At 51.9% G+C, this 19,646-nt stretch overlaps 3 protein-coding genes across 3 annotated transcripts; 1 reads left to right on the top strand and 2 right to left on the bottom strand.

Moving 5' to 3' along the window:
• Nucleotides 1-2,672: 2,672 nt before the first annotated feature.
• On the bottom strand, nucleotides 2,673-7,677 carry LOC129599901 (mucin-5AC-like). The gene is made up of 4 exons (XM_055498255.1): nucleotides 7,594-7,677; nucleotides 5,467-7,362; nucleotides 4,253-5,020; nucleotides 2,673-4,203 (listed from the first exon to the last, which is right to left on the bottom strand). Exons 1-4 carry the CDS (start codon nucleotides 7,675-7,677, stop codon nucleotides 2,815-2,817), a joined length of 4,137 nt encoding a protein of 1,378 aa, XP_055354230.1. The 3' UTR covers nucleotides 2,673-2,814.
• Nucleotides 7,678-10,697: 3,020 nt separating this feature from the next.
• LOC129599876 (uncharacterized) lies at nucleotides 10,698-11,965 on the top strand. The gene is made up of 2 exons (XM_055498218.1): nucleotides 10,698-10,839; nucleotides 10,941-11,965. Exons 1-2 carry the CDS (start codon nucleotides 10,698-10,700, stop codon nucleotides 11,963-11,965), a joined length of 1,167 nt encoding a protein of 388 aa, XP_055354193.1.
• A 1,372-nt stretch (nucleotides 11,966-13,337) lies between these two features.
• Nucleotides 13,338-19,167, bottom strand: LOC129599869 (mucin-2-like). The gene is made up of 3 exons (XM_055498212.1): nucleotides 19,053-19,167; nucleotides 18,845-18,954; nucleotides 13,338-18,565 (listed from the first exon to the last, which is right to left on the bottom strand). The coding sequence occupies exons 2-3, from the start codon at nucleotides 18,846-18,848 to the stop codon at nucleotides 13,461-13,463; spliced, it is 5,109 nt and encodes a 1,702-aa protein (XP_055354187.1). The 5' UTR covers nucleotides 18,849-18,954; nucleotides 19,053-19,167; the 3' UTR covers nucleotides 13,338-13,460.
• Between the last annotated feature and the right edge of the window lie 479 nt (nucleotides 19,168-19,646).

Below are 19,646 nucleotides of genomic sequence, written 5' to 3'. Positions count from 1 at the left end.
GGACACCGGCTCACGGAGGGACGCGAACAACGAGCGAAACCATATATGATTAGATTTATACTGGCATCCATCGTCTGATGAGGAGGATGCGGTATTCTCCTTCGCCTCCTTCCAGACCATCATCATGTACTGTGCAGATCAGATTGTAGAAAACAACTAACATGATAATTCCCCATCGAAAATCCAAGATAGTGCCCAACCGCAACCGGCATCACGCTGAATTAGAATTTTACATTATTTTTTCAGCGGACGTGTATAAATATAGACCGGAAATCCGTTTGCATGTTGAACAGATATTCGTAATAGGATGTGTAAGTTTTTTGGGTGGGCGTTCTCAAGAAAACGATTAAAAACACACAATAGTGATGATTGATCAAAAGGATTGTGCCGGTGTCTTGTATATAAAAATTAGGAAGCGCTATGGCAGGCAAACTCCTCTGACTGATCGGCAGTGGTTAGCCGGTTAAATTTCCGAAAGTGCGTACGTGCACTGCAGCGGCGCCGCATCCGCTAAAATTAATACAGCCTGCACCACTCAGCGTACGCCGGTCGTACGTGTGCTCCGTCAAATCCACTCTCTGATCCACTTTCTCGGTGCAGAGGCAACTTTTCTTTCAGAACCACCACAAGCGCAGCACACAAGGCATTTATACTCCCGAAAACCGATTCAATAATGCATGAGAGCTAATCAAGTATTCCGGAAAGATGCTTAGACATTTCTGGTGCATTGTGCCCGGACTGACGCTATAGCTGCCAGTGACACACAGCAATCAAGGTAGAGCAGTCATGGAGATATACAAAACCACGTCACACAAAAGGCTCGTTTTTACGAATCAACACGACCGCGACAAGTCAAGCGCGCGTGCACTAATTTACCATGGCGCCCTCAATGACACCACCCCAGTGTCCAGTCCAGACACGGCCGTAACGGAATATTTATTACACACATAACGGCACAGATTACATTATGCTTCCATTGCATGTTCGTCTATTTTCCATGGTTTCAGGTTTTTTGTGTATTTGGCCGTCGCAGATCGATTGGCATATAAACATGAAATTCTAGCCAGAATGATCTGTTCACTGGCAATAAATGGGTTTCCTACATATTATTGCCTGCCAATCTACGACAGACAGCAAAAATCGCAATCCTGAAGCCAATAAATGAAAAATTATGAAGCTACACTTAATTTATGTGTTCAAAACAAAACTAAAAAAATTAAAAAATTATTAAAACTAAAATTAATAACCTTGAAATATCGATGTACTATTTACTTGTCAGTAGCCAGTAATTATAATCGTATTAGACTATAATTAGAGCCTGATTAACGAAATTATAAAGTGATTCTTCGACGTCAAGTAATAACGAAATACTATACAAATTTAGCATAAACTGGGCTGGGCAAGTTATGAATCTTCCGAAGTCTTTTTCGCATGATTACGTTCCGCTGGAGAGGGTGGAACTCCAAAGGCGTTGTCCCGTCAAAGTATGCTCGATTTGCCGTGCCGGTTCCGGTCAGGCCATGACGTACTGTATGTGTATGGACATACAGTACGGTACGGATATAAATCTGGCCGCGGTTGTGCGTAGTGGTGTATTGGTGCAGTCACGTACACACAGTATACAGACCAGCGATAAGCAGTACATAAAAGAAACTTTATGACTAGTAATCTGCCGTGTCAAACGACTTGTCAAATACCTTGTCAATTATTTAATTCAAGCCCGAGCTTCTTTTGATCAGATCCCATTTATCTCTAAGAAAACAAAATCTACAAGCGCGACAATCAACCATTACTTAGTGCACCGATGTGCAGCGTGTACATTCCAGCCGCGACCGCGCCAAATCTTTGTTCAGTGTACTGTGTACAGCCGTAATAAGACAATTATCCTCCGCGACGAACTGCCAGTGGAGAGTGTCCTTAACGAAATTAGCATTTGTACGCGAGTGCGGCCGAATTAGACCTAATCGACTGGCTGTGATGGTGTGAAAGCTCTAATGGAATTTACCTGATTAGCTTGATTACTTTCGTTATGATTCGTATTTTCACATTTTCTTCTGAATGTGCCATCGAGCATCGTAATGTTTTGCAGCCGGAAGTATGCTTTACAGTAGTTACCAGTGACCTCTGTAACGGTTAATAGCACTAAAATTAGCAACTTAATGCAGGTATGAGGTATCATTTCGCAGTATTGAGCGTTTTTGTTTGTAAATTTGTATTGCTAAAGCCCCTCACATGACCGCACAAAACTGAGCAAAGTCACTCTGGAATTCGAAGGAAAAAGTCGAAAGTGTGCGCCATGGTTTTTCGTATTGTGTAAATACTCATAATTAATATATACAAAAGGTTAACTACCCTCTTGAAATTGTTCAGGTGACTTCTATAAGTGTAACATCGCACGACAGAAGGATATAGAGCGCCAATTTCAGTGCCAAAATATTTCTCTAGCATTGTTTGCACACCGTCGGAGATATGTGTAAAATAACCATTGGATTGGATAGTAAATCAATTTCTGTTAGTATTGTCCCATAAACTCCCTGTTCAAATAGATATGGGCACGTTCACCTCCGGTAAATATCCGCTCATATTTCTTAAACATTCGACTAATATCCGTCCACTATTTTCTCGTTGTATTTATCCCCAACCGAGCGACGGAAACGATTACAGTATTTTTATCATTTTTATTGCAATAAAGAATCCACGTTTTTGGCAAGGCATAAATAATCAAAATAAAATCAATATTTTTTTAATGATTTTCCAAAAATTTTTAGGCAAAAATATATATTCAGTTCAACAAAATGGTTATCCGAACATTCCTCAACCGGTGAGTTTCCTGAGCTGTCTGAAGGAGAAGGGTGAGCGGGTGACCGGCGCCGTGGTGGTGGTGGCGGTTTCGTTGGCCCGCTTAAACGGTCCCATCTTGACAATGAGCCGGTGTTGGAGATACTTCCGCGTTACATACTGCTCCCCGTTGATACTGATCGGCACTTCCGTCGTATTGGAAACCGGCAGCTCGGCGGCGGTGAGGAAGACACCCGGCAAGGGTATGACCGAGGCGGTTCCGTTGGGTGACACCACTGCCAGACCGCTGGACGTCGGCAGGTTCAGGCCGCTGCCGACCGTTAAGAAGCGGCCGTTGCTGATCAACTCGTTATTAATTTCTCCGGTCGGTTCCGTTCGCTGGGGTCCGACTGACGCTCCCGGCTCGCCACCAAAACCCAGGAGGGCATTGGTTTCCTGTCCCCATAGTGGGATTATGCTGACGTTGCGGCCGAAAGCGAACGGCAATGTGCGTCGTTGACTGGCGCGACTTCCACTGAACGCCGTGACCCCGGTGGTCTCGTTACCGGACGCCACTGCGCTACCGTTGACAAAGGCTTCTCCGCCGACTGCCGTGACTATCGTGCCGTTCTCCGATTGGCCAGATGTTATTACGGTGGCGTTACCAGATGCTCCGGGCACGATGATAATCGGAGAGATAATCGAAGCTGCCGGAACGGTGGTCACGGCGGCTTCCGTTGTTGTGGTTACCGGTGCATTTTCCGTCTCTACGGCAGAAAATAGCGCGGTGGATCGGCCAGCACCAGTAGCATTCTCTCCTGATCCGGTTGTCGTTATACTGATAACGGTCACGTTACCAGCGGTTTCGCTTCCCGGCTGCGGAACAATGAGTACCGTAGCGCTACCAGGTGCGACTTCAGTTACATTTGTCTCCGGGGAAGCAGGACGGTGTCGCATCGGCATTGAGCGTCTTCTTGCAGCGGAACGGCCAAGCACCGGCACTACTGGTACCACCACAACTCCAGCTGTTTCATTGCCCGCCGGCACTGCGGTACCGTTGGTTACTGTTTCGCCAGCGGCCGCGGTCACGTTCGGGGCACTAGCATTGCCGGCATTAGCAACCACTAACACATCTCCTTCCGGCGAGAACACAAACGGTAACGCGTTAACAGCCACACTGGTGGCGTTGACGACTGACACCTCCGGGAGACGCATCAACACCGGGACCACGGTACCGTCGGCCAGCGTAGCGGTGGAATTGTATTCGAGTTGTACCGGGATGAATGATCCGTTCGCCAATTTGGTGTAAACCGTCAAGGTCGGAGGTGGCGGGCAAGTTGGTGATGACGGGACCAGAAGTGCCATTACCGGCAGCTGTGGCGTTCGCTTCTGCGGCAGCCGGAACAGCTTCAGCGTGCGCCGTTCCTAGTACAGTCGTTCCTTCGGCAAGAGCATACGCGAGTACAGGAATCACGGCTCCATCGGCGCCAATATACGAGGTTTCGTACAGATTCTCGTCGGTACCGTTGGAATTGATGACATGAACGGCAACCGGCGGAGCAAAGACTTCGCTGGGCAGATTATTGACCGTTTGCAACGGAGTACCGTCGGCCTGATAGGTGAACGGGAACGAGCGGAATACCACGCTGTTCGGCACGACATTCGATTCGTTAGGCAGTTGCGATAGGATCGGAATGATAGTTCCGTTGGGTAACGTCGCGGTGGCGTTGGTTTCTACGGTCGCCGGCACAAAAGATCCATTGGCTAACGGTATCAATATGGCCAAAATAGTAGGTTCGGCAGGGGCGATCGATCCATTGGTTGGCGTCTCTCCGGGCGGTACCGCAGCGACTGGGGCGCCGTAAGCTAACATTCGGATCACCGTACCGTTGAGCAGGACAACCGATGTGTTATAGAAGGGTTGCGCTTCACCGCTAAAGGTCACGGTTGTTAACGGTGCAACCACGCTTGCCGGAGGTGCGTTCACCGTTTCGTTCACGTTGGCAGCCGCACCCGTGGAGACTGGTACTGGAAGAATTACAATATTCGGACCGCCCGGTGCGGGCGGAGCACTTGTCGTTGTCAGAGTTTCGGTAACTCCTGCTGCGACGGTGACAGCGCGTTCTGCCGGAACACTGCCAGGCTGGGTGATAACGACGACTGCACCCGTTCCAGACGGTGGCAGTGCGGTTACATTGTTAACGGTGGCGTTGCCGGCTGTGGAATCGATTAGTACCTGACCCTGTGGAGAATAGACAAACGGTAATGTGTTTACCGCTACACTTGTTGCATTAATCAGCGAGGCATCCGGAAGTCGCATCAGAACCGGTACCACGGTTCCATCGGCCAATGTGGCCGTTGAATTATAGGCAACCTGCACTGGAACAAACGAGCCGTTGGGTATCTTGACGTATAAGGTCATTTCCGCAAGCGCTGGAAGAGCTGTGATAACCGGTCCGGAAGCTGCATTGGTCAATGTTGCAGCGGTTGTTATTGTGCCGGTTTCGGTACCGGTCGGTGCCGTTCCAGGTAGAGTAGTTCCTTCGGCCAGTGCGTAGGCTAATACTGGAATGACGGTGCCGTTAGCCGACACCATCGCGGTTTGGTACAACGTTTCGGCGGTGCCATTCGGGCTGGTGATTTGGGTCGGTGCCGGAGGTGCGTATGCAGCGCTGGGAGGTTGCTAACAATCTGCACTGGAGATCCATCAGCCTGGTAGGCGAACGGATACGACTGGAAGAGGACAGTATTTGGTACGATATCCGATTCACTGGGTAAGTGCGCCAGTACCGGGACGATAGTTCCATCCGGTAAAGTCGCCGTGGCGTTGGTTTCCACTGTGGCCGGCGCAAACGATCCATTGGCTAACGGCTGCAGGATTGCGAAAACGGTTGGTCCTGCAGCAGGCGGAACAATGGTACCGTTTTCTGGGGCTGCCGGGAATGCGGCGACGGTGACGCTGGGAGCGGCTCCGTAGGCCAGCACCGGGACCACGGTGCCGTTCAGTAACACGATCGAGGTATTGGACAACGGTTGGTCGATTCCGGTAAAGGTCACGATAGTAGGTGGCGCAATGACACTGGCCGGCGGTTTGTTGACAATTTCGTTAGCAGGTTGCACAGCGCCAGGAGCGACACTTCCCGGACCTGCTGGAACTGGAATAATTACGATATTTGAACCGGACGCCGTTGTTGTTAACGCCGCAGTGAGTGGCGTAACCGTAATTATGGTTTCCGTAATCACCGGAGGTAATCCAGATCCCGGTGGCGCTGTTTGCGGGGCGGCGGCGCTGGTAACCGTAGCGTTGGCGGAAGTCGAATCGACCAGCACTTGACCGTCCGCTGAATAGACAAACGGTAGCGCACTGACGGCTACACTGGTGGCGTTGATCAGCGACTCATCGGGAAGGCGCATCAGCACGGGTACGACGGTTCCGTCCGGCATAGTGGCGGTAGAGTTGAACACCAGTTCAACCGGCACAAACGATCCATTCGCCAGTTTGAGGTAAACGGTCATCGTTGACAGCGCGGGTGCATTGGCAATAACTGGTGCAACGGTTACGTTGGACGTAACGGTGGCAACTGTGGTCTCTGGAACAGCGCCGTCTGCTGCAGCCGGTGCACTTCCGGTTGGTGCGTACGCCAAGATGGGAATGATGGAGCCGTTAGACGAAACAACCTGCATTTCGTACATGGGTTGCGTGGTTCCGTTAGCGGCGACGGTTTCTGTGAGAACCGGTGCTGCGTACGCTTTGCTGGGAACATTGCTGATGACCTGCACCGGTACTCCATCCGCGTGATATGTGAACGGATACGACTGGAGAACGACACTATTCGGCACCACATCAGATTGTCTTGGTAGATGGGATAGGATCGGTACAACCGTGCCGTCGGCTAAGGTCACCGTTGCGTTGGTTTCCACGGTCGCCGGGGCGAATGATCCGTTGCCCAACGGAATCAATATAGCAAAGATCGTGGGTGCGACTGCTGAGGTCACCGCGCCGTTTGTTGTTGCCGGCGCAGCCGCAGTCGCTTGTGACGCTCCGTACGCGAGGATCGGGATGACCGTTCCGTTCAGCAACACCACCGATGTATTGTACAACGGCTCCGTGGCGCCGCTGATGAGAACCGGCGTTGGTGCCGCCAGAATAACTGCCGGAGGCGGGTTGACAATGACCGCCGTGGTGGTTTCAGCTGGCACTGGGGTGGCGGTTACTCCGCCCTCCAGCGGTTCGAAGTCGCCAGGGATAAACCACACGACGCTGCCGTTGGCGGTGGTGGCGGTTTGTGCCGGTGTCACCGTGGTGGCATTCAGGACGCCGTACTGCAGTACATCACCGCTATCCACCGCTCCACCGATAGCGACTGGGGTGCCGGTTGTGGTCTTCTCTTCAATGATCACAGTGAGGTTGGCTGCGTTGGGCGGTACCACTATCTCGACCTTTTGACCCGGAACCACGCCGACAGTGGCGTTGATCGATTGTCCGCTTCCGCTGATTATTGTTGACGAGTTGCCGGCAGTACCGGTGTTGTTCAGCTGCAGCCCGGATTCGCCCGGAATGTTTGTCACAATGGCCAACGGAACCTGAACAGGAGGAATTGTTAGCTGTACATTAGATATTATGCCTAATAGCAAAACAATTATTACAACTATTTTGATTAAAATTAGACTTACAATCTTAATAATTTAGTACTGTATGATGATTTCCGCTTTATACTGTATACTAGCAATTAAGCATTAGCAGAAATAGCCACACGGGTTTACAACTGTACCGTTGCGGCAGTGGTCGTAACCGTTGACCCTCCTGTAGTGTACCGGCCTCTTCTCGCTCGTGTGGTACTTGTTGTCGCCTCGATGATAATTGCCGGTGTTGTTCCCGGTGTGCCCGTTGTCCTCCATCGCGACCTTCTCCCTGCAACCGTTGTCGCTTCCGCCTCAGGAGTGAACCATAAAACTGCTGCTGAACCAACGGCGATTCCCGAAACATTCGCCAATGTCTGGTTAGCACTTTCTGCTGCTGTATTATTCACAATGATAACCGTTGCTTCGTTTCCGGTAGCCTGGGCGGTGGTCTGCAATATTATGACCGTTTATAAAGAACAGTTAGCAAGCTAAGTGCAGTTAAATTCGTGGCAAATTCCCTGTACTGCTTTGTTAAACGTCGGCTCGGCCCACTTTCTTTGTTGCGCATGAGAACGTTTAATGTTGCCGCCGGCCGTGCACACGGCCCGATTTTTCTGTTGCTCGCCTTCTGATCAGTCGTGCTGACGATCTGATACGTTCAGTTTGCCGATTTATTCCTCTACCGTTTTCGTTTAAGTCTACAGTTAGATAAGTCTACAATTCAGATTTTCATTTCCTTTGTGAAACCCACTAACGATGCCTCCATCCACGAGAAGCAAGAAGACAGCCAAGAAACCGCGTCGTGCTGTCGGAAAACCTCGTGGAACAGCGCCCGCGAAGCGCTTGAAGAGCGTCATCGTTCGCCCTGAGCCTGCCGAAGTTCAGTTGTTGGAGCCCACTCTCCAGTCCATTTTTCAGCAGCAGCAAAAACACCAGCAACAGATGGACTCGTTGATTGCCATTGTAAAAAACCAGCCACCGCAGGCCGCCCGGCCGCTTTCGCCGTCATCTAATTTGCGGATCCAGCTTGGCGACGATTTCGGAAGAATCGTGCACCAGGTGGACTCCACAAGCAAGGCAGACAATGGAAAAAAGGCGAAGCGTCGGAAGCGAGGTAAGGAAAGTGTTACCTCATCCTCCGAACAGGGTAGCGACGATGAGAGCTTGCCAGAAGACAGTGCAGTACTGCAGCGCCATGGCAACCGCCCCGATATGTTTGGCCATTCGGGACAACCTTCTACGCAGCCATTTGTCTCGGACCAGACAAATCACCAGCTCCCGGCCATACCGGATAAAAAGCTGCGGAAGAAACTGCTGGACCTCACTGAATACGTGGATTTTGACTTGCTGCTGCGACGCAACAGAGTGGAAAAGCCCAAGAAATTGCAGTCAAATCTAAGCTTTGTGGATGGGAAGATGACCATTACCCCGGAAGACGGTAAAATCAGCATTGATTCTTTTTCATCGTGGGCAGGTGCATTTTCTGTGTTCTCGGAATATCGCATCACTGTCGCCCCGCAGTTAAGCGCTAAATTTTTCAAGTATTTGGCTATTATTGCGTCGTATGCCGAGCGTGGGGTCCCGACCGCAAACTGGCTGGAGTACGACAGGCAGTTCCGTGCATTCATGACCAGCCACCCGCGGGAGTATGAACTATGGGCGCATCAGCATGAGGACACATACATCGACTGCATCCAGAATCCGCTCCGCAACACCACGGATGCTCCTCCACGTCACGAAAAAGAACGCACAGATGCTGGTAGTCGTCAAGATAAAAACCGGAAAGCGGACGACAAGTGTCGCAACTGTGGTATGCCTGGGCATTTTATTAAGAGCTGCCCGCTACCGCGTAAAGGACAGCCGGGGTACGGGCAGCCCTTTCGGACCGCTTCCGCCGCGGACGGAGAAATCTGCCGTAACTTCAATTTCGGCGGCTGCACCACTCCTTGCAAGGCCGGCCGGCAACACTCCTGTTCGCGATGCGGGAGTCGAACCACCGCGCAGTTAACTGCACCAAAGTTGGTACCTGAGCTGACAGTGCCGGCGAGAGCGACTACACCACTGCGCACCACCGCTTTCGCCGAACTGCTCACTGAGTATCCTGATGCGTCAGTAGTGTCGTTTATACTGGACACGCTGGCACACGGTGCGCATATTTTCTATGATGGACCGCAGAAAGAACGGTACACTCCCAATGCGGCAACCGCTAAGACCCACAACGCCGCCGTTACTGAATACATCACGAAAGAAGTGGAGAAAGGTCACAGCGTCGGACCGTTCTTATCACCACCTTTACCCCACTTTGTTACGAATTCTCTCGGTGCGCGGCTGAAGAAGGACGGCACTGTAAGAGTCATCATGGATTTATCGCAGCCCACCGGGGACAGCGTGAACGATGCCATTGACGTCAATAAGCTTCCGTTGGAATACTGCTCCGTCGACGATGCTGTTGCCATCTTGAGCAGCTTGGGCCGGGGCGCGTTGATGGCGAAAATGGACGTCAAGTCAGCATTCCGCCTGATTCCGGTGCGGCGCGATCTTTGGAATCTGCTCGGGTATCGCTGGAACGGACAGTACTACTTCGACGTGGTACTTCCGTTTGGGCTACGATCTTCTCCTTACATCTTTGAGCAATTCGCAAAGATTATTGACTGGGCAGTGCGCAGAAGAAGCGGTCTAAGCTCAATGCTTCACTACGTGGATGATTATTTTTTTGCCGGAAAGCCCGGCAGTGTCGAGTGCAGCACGTGCATGAGCACCATGTCGCAAATATGCAGTGAGCTGGGGGTCCTTTGGCGCACGACAAGACCGAAGGACCCGCTACTCAGCTGATATTCTTGGGCATCCTGATCGACTCTGTGAGACAAACCCTTAGTCTCCCAACCGGAAAGCAAAATGAGATACAAGCGGCTCTTGAAGAATGGTCATCTCAGCGTTTCTGCACCCGGCAACAGCTTCAAAGTCTGCTCGAGTCCTGCAGTTTGCATCGAAGTGCGTACCAGCAAGTCGTCTTTTACTCGCCGGATGATCATGCTGTTATCTACTCACCGGAACACCAAAATGATCCCTTAAACTCCGATTTTCACAAGGATCTGGGCTGGTGGCGTGAGTTTCTGCCGACATGGAACGGCACCGCATCCTTTTTACAGCCGGACTGGACGCGGTCAGATGTGCTGCACCTGTACACGGACGCCTCAGCAACACATGGCCTCGGCGCTTATTGTCAGGGGGCGTGGTTTCAGCTCCACTGGCCACTGTGGATAACTGAACTGCAGCCGTGCATTGAGTATCTTGAGATGGTACCGATACTGCTGAGCGTGATCGTCTGGGGAAAGAAGCTGGCCGGCTTGAAAGTTGTCTTCCATTGCGACAATGCCGGCGCCACGCACGCTTGGGAAAACCTCAGATCAACTAACCGCGGGGTGCTGGATATCATGCGTCGCTTAGTTAAAGCCGCAGCAGTCGCGAACATGACGTTAACGCTTAAGCATATTGCCGGAATTAATAATGAAATAGCTGATGCGCTCTCTCGTTTCCAGCAAAGCCGCTTCCGACGACTAGCGCCACAGGCAGAGCTACATCCGGTGGACTGTCCCGACATCTTTCCGGATCTCAGGGCAGCCCTCTGCCATCCCCAGAGCTGAATGAGTTGCTACAGGCTCATATTGCTGAATCTACCCGAGCCACGTACAATGCTGCATTCAACAAGTTCCAGCAATATTGCGCGGTTAGATCGGAGGCATCCCTGCCCGCTAAGCCGGCAACTGTTGCGGAATTTGTAGCGAAATTATACGCAGATAGTAAATGTTATCGGACAGCCACGGTTTACCTTGCCGGCATCCGGAATCGCCACCGTGAATTTAATGAAGCAAGCCCCACGGACAACGACACCGTTCTTAGGGCTCTGGAAGGCTATCGCCGTCTGGCAGCGCCACAAAAAGACCGGCGGCTCCCGGTGACACTGGCGCACATGCGATATCTGAAGGACGCTTTGAGAGTGGCCCGCATATCAGAGTACGAACAGTCACTGTACTGGACGACGTTCACTTTCCTGTTCTTCGGCTTCTTCCGCATTGGAGAAATAACAGCAGCCGCTACTAACCGTTTTGACCCACGGCGGACTTTGTTATGGGGGGACATAGTGGATGTTGGCCACCGCCTAACGGTGCAGCTGAAGCTCACAAAGACGGACCAGACGGGGCAGGGTAGTTCTGTCGCGCTGACGGCGACTGGACGTTCAGTCTGCCCCGTGCAGGCTTACCGGAATTACCGTGCTCGCGTGCCCGAGCCTGCGAACGAGCGGCCGCTGTTGCAGCGCGAAGACGGCAAGTTCGTGACAAGGGCAGACGTGGAGAAGTGCCTCTTTCGCCTTCTCACGGATCACCCGGAGAGAGACCGGATCAGCACGCACAGTTTCCGCATTGGTGCGGCAACTACGGCCGCGGCCAATAACGTGCCTGACCATGCCATCCAACTGGCCGGACGCTGGCGGAGCAACTGTTACACCCGCTACATTCGCCACGCTGGGCCACCCGTGCCACTGAATCCTTACCGGACCGGATAGATTGTTTGGGGGCAGTCGGGCGGAAGTGGGGATATCGGAGACTCGAACCGGTGAGGTCATCACCTGCACCTTCGATCTCGCGTATGCCGCCGCGCCGTCGACCCGTTCTTCCCGCAAACGCCCAACTCCGCTGCCGCTCGAGTGTACGGAATTTCCACAAGAATTTAAAGAACAGTTAGCAAGCTAAGTGCAGTTAAATTCGTGGCAAATTCCCTGTACTGCTTTGTTAAACGTCGGCTCGGCCCACTTTCTTTGTTGCGCATGAGAACGTTTAATGTTGCCGCCGGCCGTGCACACGGCCCGATTTTTCTGTTGCTCGCCTTCTGATCAGTCGTGCTGACGATCTGATACGTTCAGTTTGCCGATTTATTCCTCTACCGTTTTCGTTTACCACCCGCCCACCCTACATGGTGGACTTTGTTGTTATTGCTTTCGCAACTGTTATGTTACTCAATGCAATAAACGGGGGCAGTCGGGCGGAAGTGGGGATATCGGAGACTCGAACCGGTGAGGTCATCACCTGCACCTTCGATCTCGCGTATGCCGCCGCGCCGTCGACCCGTTCTTCCCGCAAACGCCCAACTCCGCTGCCGCTCGAGTGTACGGAATTTCCACAAGAATTTAATATATATTTAACGTAAAAATGATGGAATGGGCGTTTATAAGTCATGACCTTTCCCATTACGGTAGCGACTTTAATAACAGTTCTTAAATCAAAAATTAATACAATGTAGGATAAAATGATCGCATACTCGCGTATCCACATTCAATACGCATTACGCAGCGCAGTGCCTGTGCACTGTACGATTAATGCGGCTATCGCACACTGCGCCACACGCGTCCGGATAACCGAGTATGCCTCAGTAATAGTCAGTATGCGACCATTCAGGCCTACATACTTAACAAATTCTTAATTAATAAAATAATTAGCAAATTTACCGTTTCAGCAGCAGAAATTGTGCTGGTTTCCGCTTCAGCTGCAGCGTGTCCTGGACCTCCTGGCACCGGAATGATTACGACGTTGAGGGCACTAGCATTGGTCACCTGTAATAATTTACAACCGATGAAAATGTTGTTTGCTGCATCATCCAAATTTTATTAACAACGTTAACATTAAGTACCGCGGCAATAAGTGGCGCCACAGTTGCAGTGGTTTCGGCGGTGGTCGTCCATCGTCCTCTTCGCACCCATCTGGTGGTCAGGTGCTCGGTGACCGCCACTCCCAGGGCAGTGGTTGGTTCGGCAGTTGTGGGATATCTGGATCTTCTCTGCCAGCGAGTACCACCGGCCACGCGTTCTATGGTGCTGGCAGCGGCGGTTTCACCTCCAATAATAACGCCACCGCGTCCTCGCCGGGTCGTGTGTCTGGCCGTCGTCGGTTCCAGTGTGGGGAGTGTCGTCGTGGGAGCCCCGGTGGTCGCCCATCGTGTACGCCGTCCCCGGGTGGTTGTCGTTGTGGCCGTCGTCTCTGCTTCCGCTTCCGATGATGAGGAATTCAAAACAACGATGAACTGCCACCCACAAAAACGGGACCAGTGTGTGAGACCGCAACTGCCGCCGTACCGTTCGGAGACACGGAGACGTTGACATGGCTGTCGTTTCCGGCGTTGGTGATTACTATCGGCAAGTTGCCGGTTACAATGACGGTCGAGGTTTCCACCGCGACCTTTGCCGCACTGGCGGTAGTTGCTTCGGTGGTCCAGCGGCCTCGACGGTGCCATGTGGTGGGGCCTTCCGTTGTGGTGACAGCAGGCATAGTGGCAGCTGGTATCGTCGCTTGCCCACCGACCACTACAACATTTACCGCAGCGGCTGCCGTCGTACTTTCCGTTTCCGTGATGACCGGCAAAACTACAGTTTTGTTTTCGGTGGTTACGTTGCCTGACACCAACACATCTCCTTGCGGTGAGTAAACAAACGGTAACGTTGGGACTGCAGCGCTGGTAACGTTTAGCGAAGTTTCGTCGGGAATATGCAAGAGAACCGGCACCACCGCTCCGTCGCTTAACGTTGCCGTCGACGTGAAACTGATGGTTACCGGCGCGAACGATCCGTTGGCTAATTTAATATATACCGTCATCGACGACAACCCAGGGTTGTTGAAGACCACCGGGATAGCGGAAGCATTTGACACACTGGCGGCTGTCGTTGTCACGGCAGTTGCCGCTGGATTCACTGGTGCGGTGACGTTTCCGGTAGCATTACCACCAGTTGGCGCTTGTATTACGAACAGTGGCAGGACGGTTCCGTTAGACGCGACAACGGTAACGTGGTACAGTGTCTGTGACGTGCCGTTTCCGGTGGTAACTGTCTGTGAAACGGGTGGGGTGAATGCGGCTCCGGGGACCACCGGGACGATTGGAACGGCGGTACCGTCAGTGCGGTAAACGAAAGGATACGTGTTGTAGACCACGCTGTTGGCTATGGCGTTGGCTTCGGTCGGCAACTGCGACAACACCGGCGCCACCGTTCCATCAGCCAGTATGGCTGTAGCATTGGTGTGAACGGTGGCATGCGCGTACGACCCATTATTCAACTGCACAAGTACGACGAGAACGGACTGCCCGGTGGCCAGTGGCGCAATGGTAGCGTTGATAGCAATTTCCGGTAGGGTTGTATTCGCGTTCTCTTCGACTCCGTACGCTAGAGCCGGTACAACGGTACCGTTCTGGAAGACGATAGACGTCTGATACAGCAGTTGTGTTGCATTACTAATGGTGACCTTTACTATTGTTGGGGTTATGTAGGCGTTGGCTGGTGGAAGGTTGAGCGACGTTATAGCGGTGCCGTTCTCGGTGTAATCGAACGGGAACGTCACACGGATCACACTTTCATGCGTTAGCTTGGTTTCGTCGGGAATTTCTGATAAGACCGGTACAGTGGCGCCATTGGCCATTGTCGCTGTTGCATTGGAGACAGCGTTTACGGTGGCGAATGTTCCGTTACTCAGGTAAATTATTGCCGGATAGTTGGTAACAGTTCCGGATGCCGAGCCGGTAATGGTTAGGCTGACCGCCGGCTCCGTAGTGCTAGTGACAGTTATGTTGGCCGGCGCACCGTACGCATACACCGGCACGAATGTACCGTTGGTCAAGACTAAAGTCACGTAGTACATGGTTTGTATTGTGCCGTTGTTGTTGACGTTAACGATAATCGGCGGAGCAAACGCGTTGACTGGCGCGTTGGGAATTAGCGGTATCGCGGTGCCACTGGGGAGATAAATGAAAGGGAACCGCAAGTAAATATAACTGTTGGGCGGCGGTTGAGACGAGACAAACAAGTGGCTCAGTACGGGAATCACTGTCCCATTGGTCAACGTGGCGGTAGCGTTGGTCTCCACCGCAACGATCGCGTATGACCCGTTCGTCAGCTGGATGACGATGCGAATCGTGGATGGACCGGTGGGAAACGGGGTCACCGTGCCGGTAATGGTTGGGTTGACGACGGAACCGTTAACGACACCGCCAACCATCTGCACCGTTAATGGTCCCGCTGCCACCGAAGGTCCGTATGCCAGCATGGGTACCATCTGCCCATTGCCCAGGATGACGGTAATGTAGTAGAAGTACGTCGGTACACCGTTAACAGTGAACATAACAATCGGTGGTGTCGCGCTGCCCACTATGCCACCATTCAGTACCACCGTACCGTTGCTGGTCTCCTCTCTTCCGGTTGGTACCGTCGCGTTTCCGGCAGGAGTTTCGGATCCGTTCACAGCCGGGATAATCAGGATATTGAGGTTACTTGCCGGCGTCGCAGTGATAGTAGACGCTGTGGTGGTCGTTGCCTCGGTGGTTGTTACTACCGGGATTACCGTAGTTGCCGTGGTTGCCTCGGTTGCGACGGTTACTTGGGCGCCCGGTAAAATTACCACAGCGAGGTTTGGAGCCGGCGTCGTTTCAGCAGCAGGTACAGGTGCTACTGTCGTCGTTCCTTCTGCAGTTGTGGATCGACTTCGGTGTCGGCGTGTGAAGAGTGTGCTCTGGCTCTGGTTTCCTCCAGTGAAACTGATACTGATGGGAATATTCGAGATCAAAGTCTTCGTTGTATTTCGTGCCGCGGTTGTAGTCGTAGTTGGTGTAGTGGTGGTGGTAGCTGTGGGAAGCGTCGTAGTGATGGCAGCGGTGGTAGTAGTCGTTGTCGGCGTAGTCGTCGTAGTGGTAGCCGCTACTGTTATCGCAGTGACGGGGATAATTGCACTGTTTCCACCGACCAGTACCACCACGTTCATTTTACCGGGCACCGCTTGACCCGTCGCAACAACTGGTTGAGTACCGGAAACAATCGCCAGTGATGGTACAATACCGATACCACTGCACGCGACGTCGTACCATACAACACACGTCTGAATCAGCTGAGAGAACAATGTCCCAATGGGACACAATAACGGCGAATCTACCGGCTCCACTCCGTTACCGTCACACTTGTGGTATTGCTGACAGCGCGTCTCGGGGTCAGCGTACCAGCCCACTTGTCGGCCGAAACACGTGAAATTTGTCTTCACCGGTTCCTTATATGCCGGGTACATGACACCGGGTATGGCGGATTTATCCAGCGTGTTCAGTTCCAGTGGTGTCCAGTTGGGACGGTAGAAATCGCCGACGGAAGTGTACTGGGTGCGGTCAACCGGTAACACCTGCATCTCGTTCAGTGTCTGCGCCAGTGAGGCGTTCATATCGTTGGGGACTTGGATGACGATGACCCGGGTGTACTGATCCGACAGGTTACCGATAGGTGGCGGCACAGTCATGTTAGCCGGTAACAGTTCATCGAAGATCTTGGGTTGCTTTTTGCTCGGCGTGGTAGTAGTGGGTGGGGCTGTGGTGGCCGCGGCGATGAACACTGCTGCCGTTGACTCGGGCGTGGTGGTGGTCGTGCTGGATCGGCGTATTCTCGAGCGCCGGGTAGTGGCCTGCGTCGTTTCTTCTTCTGGTGCGGCGGACGACGTCGTCGTCCATCGTGTCCGGCGTGACCACCTTGAGGAACTGGTAGTGCTTTCTCCGGCAGAGGGTACAGTGACCGCCTCGTGGGTAGGGAATGTCCAACGGGCGCGTGGCGTCCATCGCGTTGTTGCTACAACTGGCGCCGGTGTTGTGACTTCCACCTGGTTATTCGGTATAACCACGATATTTATTTTACTTGTGCTGGTGATCGGGGCGACAGTTGTCGTGGGAGCCGGCGCCACTGTCTCTTCACTGGTCCAGGCCGTTACCACCAACCGGGGCGTGGCCACAGTGGGAACCGCAGTGCTGGCTTCAGTGGTGGTGGTTGATGACCGGCGGATCCGGCTTCGGCGTGTTGTTTCAGTTGTCGTTGGCTCCTCCGTTGTCGTCGTTGTGGTGGTTGTTGTCGTCCTCGTCGTCGTGGGTGTCGGCGTTGTGGTCTGTGGAATGATCACCACTATCTTCGGAGCCGGTGTCGTCGTGGTAGTGGTGGTCGTTTCTTCCGGCGTTGTTTCCGGTTCAACCTCCGGCTTAATTGTTGTAGTGGTGGACGACCGACGGCGTCTGGACCGATGGGTGGTGGCTTCGGTCGCCGCCTCCGTTGACTCGGTGGTCGTGGTGGAGGAACGGCGAACTCGAGATCGATGGGTGGTCGGTATCGTAGTGGCTTCCGTCGTTCCTTCACTAAAATTTAAAGTGACCAAACTGATAAGCTGCGGCGCAGCTGTGGTGGCGATTGTTCCCATTCTTTTGGTTGTGAGGTCATCACTATCACCAGGTACCACGATTACATTCAGCCTAGCGGTGACCTCCTGTGCGGATGTCGTAGTAGCGGCAGTCGTCGTGGTGACCTCTTGCGAAACCATTCCGGTTATCGAACCGTTCACATAGAAAAACGGCAGGGTTATGTAAACGACAACATTGGTGGGAATGACCCAGTTAAACAGATGGGGAAGGACGTACAGGACACTTCCGGTGGTCGTGGTGGCCGTGGCCGTGGTCTCTATCGGCATAATGGCGTACGATCCGTTATTCAACCGTACCACAATACGGATAAAAATGGAGTCGGTGGGATTGGGTGTGACCGTCCCAGTAATTGAATGATTAATGATATAACCGGAGATCAATCCATTAGCATCAGGAACCATCGGATCACCGTACGCCAATACCGGCACAATTTGCCCGTTCGCCAGTAGAACGGTGATATAGTAGAAATACGTGGCCACACCGTTAACGGTAAACGAGACCACCATCGGTGTCATGCTGCCCACGATGGTTCCGTTGATGATGATGACATTCGGTATCACAGCCACCGGCTCGGTGGTACTCTCCGTCACTTCGGTGGTAGTGGCTTCCGTAGTGGTCGTGGTGGTGGTGGTCGGTCTGGGCCGCGTTGTTGTGGGTAGCTTCTTGGTTGTTGGTCGTTTCGTGGTGGCCTTTGTGGTGGTGGTCGTCTCCTCCGTCGTAGTTTCTTCCGTGGTGGCTTCGGTAGTAGTCGTGGTTGTTGTGGTAGGCCGCCGGGTTGTTGGCGGTGTGCGTCGCGTGGTTCGTGGGGTAGTAGTTGTTTCCGGTGCCTCTGTTGGTTCTTCTGTGGCTTCGGTAGTTGTAGTCGTGGTTGGGAGAGGAGTCGGCCGAACGGTAGTCGAGGCCGTCGTCGCTACAAATAATAATTATACTCTGTAAATCTTTTTGAAAATTATATTTGTTGCGTGCACACTCATCAACGTAACGTCAAAGCATCATAGCAATGTCATAATAATTGCTCGCTGGAGCTACACTGTAAAATTATACTCTCCCAGAAACGTACGAGTACATAATAATTGGCATGCAGCATGCATAATTGAATACCTTTTTTTACTGCACTGACATAAGATACAAATGTGTATACTCTTACATGTACAGTACTACTCGTAGGTTTCCGCAGTTTCCAACTTACACATTGCTCTTTGGCGCTCAATCTCCAATGCTGTCCAGTTAGCGTCGCCATGCAGCGGCACACCGTACTTGTATAAGCGGGAGTTTGCATACTCGAATAAGCCCTGCGCTCTGAAAAAAAAAAACATAAAATAATAACAGAGTCAGTACATACCGAAAATTATGTGTTATGAACTTGATAAAATTGGCGTATTTTATGTGTTTACGACTTTTGGAAATTAAATTTTTGTGAGCAGGTAAATCAGTACAAAAAGATAAAAGTGGCGGAAAGGATGTGTTTAGCTAAACGATGGGTAATTCTTTTGTACACGAAAATATTTTAATTTACAGCAACCAAATGCAGACTTCTATATACTATTACCATGATAAAAAATTTTAATTAGGCATTGGTGTTAATGATACCAGCGGACAGAGCGTGGTTATTGATGCATTGCTGATTATACGTAGTTATTTGGAATTTTATTACCATTGATCATGTTGTCGCGCACATCTAACACGGTACTGCACGGTTGGTTTGACAAATTTGGTGCGGGCATTGATATAAATTTTTTGCTCTTTCATACACACATCGCAGTGACCTTTGTCCGTTGGCTGCGGAAACATGTGTGCAGCGCGATATTCAGATAGGCGCACAGCATGTGTTTACTGTCGGATAATTGATAAATCGTGCCACCGGCTTTTATCCGTTGTCACCGGCGAAGCAGCTTGCTGCAGCACCCACACTGTGCGTTTACCTGATGACACCAAAAGCGAAAAGAGCGAAAGTCTGCCGCTGTTTCTAGCATTATTAACTCACGATACAT

Source organism: Paramacrobiotus metropolitanus, unplaced genomic scaffold (genome assembly GCF_019649055.1).
Source record: "Paramacrobiotus metropolitanus isolate TYO unplaced genomic scaffold, Prichtersi_v1.0 Parri_scaffold0000157, whole genome shotgun sequence".
NCBI lineage: Eukaryota > Metazoa > Tardigrada > Eutardigrada > Parachela > Macrobiotidae > Paramacrobiotus > Paramacrobiotus metropolitanus.
The sequence above is the reverse complement of the archived record's forward strand: the minus strand, read 5'-3'. Positions and strand labels throughout refer to the sequence as shown.

Bases quoted from the DNA above. Each gene is read 5' to 3' on its own strand.
- LOC129599901 (XM_055498255.1), bottom strand. From the start codon at position 7,677: ATGGAGGACAACGGGCACACCGGGAACAACACCGGCAATTATCATCGA. The intron at 5,021-5,466 runs GTTAGCAACCTC...TATTCTCCACAG, and splicing joins ATGGATCTCCAGTGCAGATT to GGTCAGGTACTAATCGATTC. The intron at 4,204-4,252 runs GTGATTCCTGTA...CGACTGTACTAG, and splicing joins ATATTGGCGCCGATGGAGCC to GAACGGCGCACGCTGAAGCT.
- LOC129599876 (XM_055498218.1), top strand. From the start codon at position 10,698: ATGGTACCGATACTGCTGAGCGTGATCGTCTGGGGAAAGAAGCTGGCC. The intron at 10,840-10,940 runs GTCGCTTAGTTA...TCTCGTTTCCAG, and splicing joins CGGGGTGCTGGATATCATGC to CAAAGCCGCTTCCGACGACT.